General features: G+C 39.4%; 1 protein-coding gene across 1 annotated transcript in view; it reads right to left on the bottom strand.

Moving 5' to 3' along the window:
- Window positions 1–391: 391 nt before the first annotated feature.
- The window catches only part of LOC121638171 (hedgehog interacting protein), a 34,781-nt gene continuing 25,894 nt past the window's right edge, over window positions 392–9,278 (bottom strand). Inside the window, exons 12-13 of the mRNA XM_041982740.1 lie at window positions 2,561–2,709; window positions 392–2,362 (exon numbers count right to left, since the gene is read on the bottom strand). Coding sequence (XP_041838674.1) covers window positions 2,166–2,362; window positions 2,561–2,709 — 346 coding nt within the window. The 3' untranslated portion in view covers window positions 392–2,165. The remainder of the gene's footprint in view (window positions 2,363–2,560; window positions 2,710–9,278) is intronic.

Genomic DNA, 9,278 nt, shown 5'->3' with positions numbered 1-9,278 from the left:
ATGGTTTTTGTTTAGGTATCAATTATGTTTTCTTTTTTTTTTTAAAGATGGTGGTGTTTGTGCAGGTTCTACAAACAAGTCAAAGCCAGCATTACCAAACCCAAAACAAGGAGACAAGTAATTCAGACATGCTATAAATTTTAATAGACATATTGATATTTATGAAGAGAAAAAAAGTTATCCCTAGTTTTATTTACAATACAGGCATAAAAGAATTGTCACATACAATACAATGGTAAAAACAACATAGAGAACTTAAATAATTATTTTATTTGTGTAACTACTTAAATAATGAAAATGGTTATTCTATTCACACCATGCCATCTCAGCAGCTACAATGCAACTTTCACATTAAGTGCTAAAAAAGTTATGATTTTTTTTTTTTTTCTTAACAGCATGAATTTTATTTTGATATATTAAACCCAGGCAGAGTTCATCTATTTCAGCAAACACAAGAGAAGCAGGAGATGAACAACAAATACTTAATTTACAGATGCAGAACTTCAATTTACTGTGATACTTGAAACTTGCTTCCCAAAGTATATGTAGGAAAGAAAGTGTTTATGTTTGAACTAACACACAGAACTGGTGGGTCTGTTGACACTATTGATTACTGACTCGAAAGAATACAGGTGTATATGTATGTGTGCTGTATGTATGGACCTCAGTCTGGCATCAGAAAACACACGCACTAATGTAGCTTCAGGCAATCCCTGCCTGCTTTCTGACAATATGTAAGAATTAGATGGTCATTAGAGGGTTTCATCTTGGTTTTTTTCTTCAAGATAATCTGAAATCTGCTCCCTACGGATAAGATCTGCTTCTACAGTGACTTTGAGGTCCAACAGGATCTTTGATCATCTCACAACAGAGACACATTTTTGACAGTGGTAATATAACCATATGTAAGGACTAAAAGTTAGATGGACTTTGCCAACTGCTCTGAATTACTCTATGCAGGCACATACATGCATGGCTTTTACACTGAAGAAAAAAGTAAAATGGGGAAAAAAAAGTTCTTACATGTATTTCATAAAAGCTGCAATATGTATAAGTACAACATGAAATGACATGACCTGACAAGCTTAGTGTAAAACTGCCTTCTATAAACACCATATTCTCCCATATATTATTACGCTTAAAAAAATAAACCCTCCTCTATGATAACAATAGTAATGCTATAGCTTTTTTTGCCATACTAAGTAGTACTTAGGTAAGCTCTATTGGAAATATACATCACTGCACTCTCACTTCCCTTTGTAGTTCTGAATTCGGACTTTTGTTTCAGTGTGTGACACAATGAAAGGAGTTTGTTAAACCATACCTGTAATAATGTAGTGTGTATATGTGAAAGTAAAACTACTGATTCTGCTTTTAATACAAGTGTCAAATTAATTTTGACCTTTAAACTGAAACAAAAAAATGAATACAGTGCCAGAGACTCCATTCAGATTGTAGTAAAGTGGACATTCTTATCACTTAGTCGTTTCTACTCTCATGTATTTAACCACCCTCTGATGAAAAGGAAAGTGTACAGTTTTCTTTGTTTTTGACCAATGCAATCACAGATGGGACGACTTGATCTTTCTTTTAGTGCCTTTAAACCAGCATAGCACAAAGCCCTGCAGACTTTAGTATGTAGACATATTTTGCTGTATTACTGATAGACCATGAGCATGAATTAGCTTGTGAGCCATGTCGTTCCTTATAGTTTTGAATGTTCATATAAAAGGCAAACAGACGGCCCCTGATAAGATCCAGTCTTGGGTTAGAATAGTCCATTTCTGTTCATGTGGAGTCAACCCTAGGCATGTGAGGAAATGTCTTAGTGGAACTTCCATAACTTGGTCAATCAATAACTTGCTCGTCAATCAACTCACAGATGTCTGCAGGCCTCTTTGAATTGTGAACACGGCTTGGATGCCAGGCCGGGTGCTCAAGAGCAAATAGCTTATAGGTGAGAGAAGAAAAGTTTGGTATGGTGATGTGGATCCAAGTAATCTGACAGGGATCCTGTGTGTATCTGGGCATTGGTGTGTGCATGGTTGTGTGGGGATGGGGGACATTGGCATTAATGACACCTTGTTAAGAGTCTGCTGGTGGTGATAGGTAGATTTGTTTTTAACATGAGATTGCAGTGGGGAGAAATCCCCCTCTGCACTCCCCTATACAATGTAGCTGGTCAGGTCTAAGAGATATGAGGTCATGTCAATAATGTGGTCCAGAATGCCGTCTCTCTCCTGGTCATTGGGCAGGCCCCGCTCACTCTTCTCACACTGAGCACCAGAGTAGCCACTCTTACACAGGCACTTGTTGGGCTCTATACACACTCCTCCATTGCGGCAGGCTGGTTCACATTTGGCTACAGTCAAAGAAAAACAATATTCAAAACACAAGGTGGTAAATTTAAGTCATAAAACATCAAAGCAGGCTTTAGATGTTGACAGAAAAAAAAAGCAGACCCACTGTACATGCCAGGCATTACTAAACTCATTTACACATGTAGAGTAAGAAAAAAAAAAAGAGTTTTGATCCAAATGAGATTACTTATAACACCTACCAATTCGACACAAGGGTCCCTCCCAGCCAGGGCTACAGCAGCACTTGCCAGTAGGAGTGCAGTGTCCATTCTTGCAGTGTCTGGAACAAGCTGTCATCAGCAGCTCTGGTGGTTCCACCTGACGCTGGCACTCCTTGGGGGCATAAGGCCTGAAACAGTTGTTAAGAAGAACAAGGGAAAGTCAGTATGTTGGAAATACAAGTGCCACATGCCATTGTAAGGAAATCTTAGGGGGCAAAACTAGACACTTATTTGATATCACCACTGCATGTCTTCATTTCAACATATTACTTAGATTAGTATGTCCTAGGTTAAGTAAATGCAACATACATAAATGAAAATCGTTCACTTCATGGGCACAAGAATGAGAAACACTATTGTTATATTCCACATATAAGGAACAAAACAATATATACTCGGTCAACACAGGCCCCCACAGAAATAAATATGGTTTGGAAAATGCACACAGGCACAAACATCTCCGCACCACATGTGTCAGGTCTGAACACCAGAGACATACTGTGATCATTTCATTTTAAGACAAACATCCAGACACGCATGTCGGCAAATGGCACGAAATTGAATTATTTCATATCACGCTCTAAAAATCTGGAAATAATACAGTGAGTGGATAATCAAGTTCAAATGCGAAGCCTCTGTTAATGCCTGTTGCCCACTGGCCCACACGCAAATACACACACACACATCATGCAAACACAAATCAGAGTGTGCATTTGAGAAAGACGGTGAGATAGAGGAAGAAAAATTATTGTGTAAACATTCCTGTTGTCCTGAGGTGAAAAACGCTGGACAACGTGGGATAATGAGAACATGTGCGCATATGGAGACATGCAAGCAGGGTAGCTGGACTCCTGTGGAAGGATGCTGGTATGAGAGCTGAGAGGCATTGGGAGTGATGTCAGCGTGTATGTGTGTAATGTTTAGGCCATGAGAGAACAGGCCTCATCAATCATAGCCACAGAGCAAATGGTCATTCAGTCAGATGCAGTTCAGGACCAGTGTTGGAAAGTAATTTAATTTTCCACCAGCAATTTGGTGGTGAATTTTAAAACCTACAAACCATTTTTTTTTAATCTGCCACCATGTTGCAGTTGCACTTTGGGTGTAACATTTGTGTAAAATCTTGCTTTAACATAAAAAACTTGAAATTTTTAAAGCAAACTCTAACACCCATAAACATCTGGAAACAGTCAAAACACAAACACACATGCACAGCCTCACTTCGTCTATAAAAAACCAAAATCCATCCTCATCACAAGAATCATATGCTGATAATGTTATTGCATCTTGATTCTCTTTTCCATGAAATCTCGTTACACCCACACAGTAACATTTAGCCAATTATGCAACTGCTGTTTTGGGCAACTGAGCTTTGTGAATTCCTTTATATTTAGATTTCCAGATGATACCATCATCCATGTTTAAAGTTTAAAAATAACATAATTTTTGGTCCAATCTTTTTACTAATAGTACACAATGTGCACCCATCAAACTCTATTAATACTAACCAATACAAGGTTGATATTAGCATGTATTAGCAAGTATCTGCACCTTGGTTCCCATCTTTTTATAACTGATAAAACAGAGTTTGCAGTAAATCCATTGTCATGTACAGTTGTTTTTATGCCCTACTCTATAAGACTCGAGGCATTTAGTACTTTCTTGTACACTGATCAAACTTCACATGTTGACCTGCATTTGGCCAGTGCCAGATAAGAACAAAATAAGAATAATAAACATTTAGTAGACCCTAGATCAGGGGTAGCCAACGTCGGTCCTCGAGGGCACCAATCCGGCAGGTTTTCCAGATTTCCGTGCTTCAACACACCTGACTTAAACTAACAAGCCATTGTGGAGATCCTTATAGGCTGTTGGATCCATTTAATTTGAGTCAGGTGTGCTGGAGCAGGGAAATCTGGAAAACCTGCCGGATTGGTGCCCTCGAGGACCAACGTTGGCTACCCCTGCCCTAGATACTGATTTCTGACCCTGTTTAGTACCTACAATCAGAATGTTATAAAAAAAATTATATATTTTTTTATTTGCTTAATTTGCGCTTTGAGTGGTCAAACTGGCTGGAAAAGCGCTATATAAGTACAAGTCCATAATATATTACATCCATATATGCTGTTAACATGTATACCACCCTTTCAATATTACATCTATTGTACTTATTTTCAAAGTCTGTAGGTTAACATGCATTTTGTTATAATTGCATGTATTCTAACTAAGACAATCTACTTCCCAGTTTGAAAAATGTACTCAAAATGCTGACAGACACAGAGACTAAAGGCAGTGACAATAACGTGACTGCATGTGTTCAAATGGCTTTAAATTTAAAAGATGGAAGGTAGTGGGGGTTGATTCCCATGCTCCCATCAGCACCCAACTCTATACTCCATCCATGCTGGCTTTTGTTATTGCAGGCTGCATGTAGTTAAAAAAAGAGCAAAAGGAGGAAGAAAACAGAAAGCGAAGGAAAGAGAGAAAGAGTAAGAGTCCCTTGAGAATTGGGGGGTCTGTAGCTAACACTGTTAATAGCAGGCAGGGGTCAGCAGCGCTACTAAACAGTCTGTACGACTGCCAGGGTGGCTGTGAAAACAGCACCTGCTGGTAGCGCCACTTGACAAAGGCAGCTGGGTCAACAGCCACTGTGGGAATTTATCAACTTTGGAAGGGGTGATGTATGTGAGAGAGCGAGGGAATGAGAAAAGGCGGTAGTGATGTCACATGAGTTGGACACATGGGCAGAGGAAAAAGATGATGACAACTGAACTCAGATGGCTGCATAAAAATAAAATGGTATAAAATTAAGGTCAGGCTGCACAGTTAATAAGACAGAGGAAACAAGGAATATAAATTCAGATTAAGACTATCACTATGCAAGAAAAACTTTCCTTTATCTTTCCCATCATGTAAATATTAGAACAGCAACATCCAAGTCTACTATGTCAGAGAAGTGTGGATTTTTAAGTTCAACAGTGTGTGTGTGTGTGTTTAGCTAGTTAGCCTGCAGGCCTGCTTGATTGACATGAGGTATATGTGAGAAAAGGGCTGTGGAGAGGTGTATGTTGTGCACCCTTTCGCACCATAACAATGGCTTAATCAAACGGCCCAGTGTGGTCTCCTTTGCTGTTTTGTCATCTGACTCCATTGTTTGGGGGGGTCCTTTTGTAGCTTCATTCCTTGTTTTAATTGTGCAAGAAATTTACTGAGCATTGTAGGAGCCAGGGCTATTCAGTGGGACTGGCAAGCAGCTTTTTCAGGGGGAGGACCACAGCAGAGATGTAGGAAGATTTAGGAGGGATAGGAAAAAAAAAAAAAAAAAAAAGAAAAGCCTTTTCTGCAATGTGCTGGGAGCTAGTGCATCATACACTCACACAGGTTCACAGATGTGCATGTGCGCGTGTACCCACCACCCACAAGGTTTATATCCGCACATACAGACACACACACACACACATGCACACATACAGAACACACAATGAACATTCACATACAGATAAGGATTTCTACATACAAGCCCACAGAATCTGCTTTCTAAGCACACCCAGTGAATTGTGACTTTCATGGTCATTACAGTTCATACACAAGGTCCCAGGACCCTACTTGAAATTAACTGTGCCTTTTTAAGTTCTCTGTTCCCTGTAATTCAATCAGTCCAGTCTACAGCTGACACAACCTGAATGTGTGAAAAGTCCCTCTTAATATTGCTGTGCCCTGTTCTCTGTAGCAAGAGACTGCACTGAGCAAAAAACACAAACTGCATTTTACAACACAAAGCAGCAGGAAGTCTTGCTCCTCCCAAATATGTACAGTAGGAGCAAGGCAGATTCTACACAACTACAAGGCTGAAAGGGAACAATGATATAAAAGTCAAAATATTCCTATTACATACACACACTGAATGCACATTGAGAGCATATCATTGTGTCTGTTGGTATACTTTCTTATAATAGGTCTTTTCCTAGAATAACTATCAAACATGCTGTCCATCTCATGAGATCAAAGAGACTTGATAACACCCATGTGCCATTTTTTTCCTCTTCACTGACCGTTAGATTTCATATTGATTCTTAAAAAAAATTAACATTTACCTTTAAAACATAATATTGGATTAGATTTATATTGCACTTTATTGCTCGGTGCTCAAAGCGCTTACTTTGGATCCATTACTCATCCACCCCTCATTCATACTTGGTGATGGTAAGCTACACACAGCCACAGTTGCCCTGGGGCAGACTGACAGAAGCGTGGCAGCCAGCTCTCCGACCACCACCGAAAAACATTCATACACATTCATACACCAGCGATGTCGCCACTGGAAGCAAGGAGGGTGACGGGTGTCCTGCCCAAGTACACAATGACAGAGGACTGGGGGGAGTGGGATTCGGACGGCCAACCTTTCAGTCATTCGACGACCTGCTCTGCCACCTGAGGTGCCATTGCCCCTAAGAACCTCTCAGACTTGGACCTATTTTGTAGCATATGGTAGAGCTATGCTGATTATTTCCATGTCAGTTTGTCAAGAGCCATAAATTGATGGGACTCTGCTGGCTGAACTCGGGAGCACTAAAAATCCCTTTCTAAAACTTTCTGCTTGTCTGAAAGCTTTACTCATGTGTAATGTTTTGTTTAATAAAATAAACAGTTAGTTACAGTTTTTATGTATATTTGATCTCACCCATATTACTGTGTTTACCTCTTCAGAGCCCAGGTTGTCTGGCACAATCATATGCAGCCTTTTTTAAAATTGTGCTTTATTTTGGGTTGCATATTGACATAATGCCTTTTTTGTGAAATATGTGAAACACATTGTTTTACCATGTTAAAAACGCTACACAACATATACATGATATGGTACCTATTTTTAATTGACCTTTGAAACTTGATATGGATTAAGGAATCTACATTCTGAAGTGTACTTAATAATAATAACAAGCGCCCTTCACTGCATCTTGCCATATAGATTATATAATTCAAAATATTGTCACTGTTCTACCTTAAATCACATTCATTTAAAATTCTTTCTTTCAAACACACCCGCAATCACGCCACACACAGTCAGTGTGTTTCAGAATGCATGGTGGCCTATTTATTATTGGAGGGGCACTCAAACTGACAAACAAATACCTAGAAATGAAGTCATCTGGCAAGGACATGTTTACACAAACACTGCTGAGGGATTTTATGGCTGATGTTTCCTTGTAAGCCTTTACCACTCTCCCTAAGTTCCTCCTTCTCCCCCTCCACATTCTCAAACACACAGTTGATCAAAACACAGCACTAGATGCTATACTGGACCACAGAAACCACCATACTCTTAAACAAACCTCTGCCTGAATGAGCTTTAGGGTCCAGATGTCCTTGTAGTGTGAAGGAGAAAAGAGGGGAGGACCACCAGACTTGATAACGTGCTGGGGTCAGACACGTTAGCTACCCAATTTACTCCCCCCTCACCATCCTCTCTCCATGGTCCTTGTAACAAGATCCTAATAACGAAGCCAGGGTGTATTAGAAGTCAGAACTCCAACACCACAGAGTCCATACAGACTAAACATGTCCAGCTGATGGTGGAAAGAATTGTTCTGCGGGAGAAATGCGTCAAGCAGCCATGCCAGAAAACATAAATACAAAGCAAGCCAGGGCCCCTTTGAAACATCTGTGGTGTAATTAATTGTGTTAATGCCTGGGTGGCACTGGAGTCACCCAGGAATAATCAGCTGTGGATAGGTTTCGATTGTGATTGTGAGGCCTGAAAATTCTCTTTCTGGGAATCAACTTCTTGTATTTGATCCATCTCCTTCAATCAAATCTGACCTTGTGTATTCCATATGTCTAAACATGACACATTCACTGACTTGAACTGTGAGGCTCAACCCAACAGGATTTCTCTTGCCCTCTTGAAAAATGCTGATAATAAGAAAAGCACCAGAGGGGGTTCTGATTGGCAGTTATATAGCATTGCCTGTCAGACAGAACTTGTTATGCATCCTTCTCAGTTGTGCGAATAATTTTTCTATTGAGAGACAAATGTTTTTCACATGTAGTTTATATATCCCTCATTATCCAAATTATTTTTAATACTACATACACATAATGCATATGGTAATAATTATGACCTAGTAACACATACACATATTTAAATTATAAAGTTGCACTCAAGCATGTTCCCTTCACGTTCCAGTCATTTAACATCAACTACTTCAGTATTAAGACTGCACATAAAGAGACTGGATTTCACCACTCACAGTTAAGTAGATGTGTGTGCTAATACCTTGTTAAACTCCATCCACATGACGAAGAACAAAAAAGGCTGCCTATTTTATTATATATGGACCTGTGCAAGTGTTTCTACATATGCTTACATAAAAAGTGGTAGTGTCTCTGCTTGAGTAATCTCAAATGTTTTGCAAATAACCAGTAGGTAAGTGAAACTGAGGGGCACATGGCCAGCTACTAAATGTTGCTACTAGCAATACTTTAGACTAATATTTTGAAACGTTATCCTGTAATTAGTGCTCAACATTTGTTTTGGCCTAGGCAGGTGTTCATGAGACGACTTGTTGAAAGGTGTAAATGTTGCAGTCACAACAATGTGTGTTAGTAGTGAAGACTTGAAGGGAAAAGTGAGTGCAAAAAAAGCTGTCTGCTGTTTAATGTGATTAACTATGATCCATGGTTTCATGGGAGTCAG

Source organism: Melanotaenia boesemani, chromosome 4, assembly GCF_017639745.1.
Source record: "Melanotaenia boesemani isolate fMelBoe1 chromosome 4, fMelBoe1.pri, whole genome shotgun sequence".
Lineage (NCBI taxonomy): Eukaryota > Metazoa > Chordata > Actinopteri > Atheriniformes > Melanotaeniidae > Melanotaenia > Melanotaenia boesemani.
This window is presented reverse-complemented; position numbering and strand designations above follow the sequence as displayed.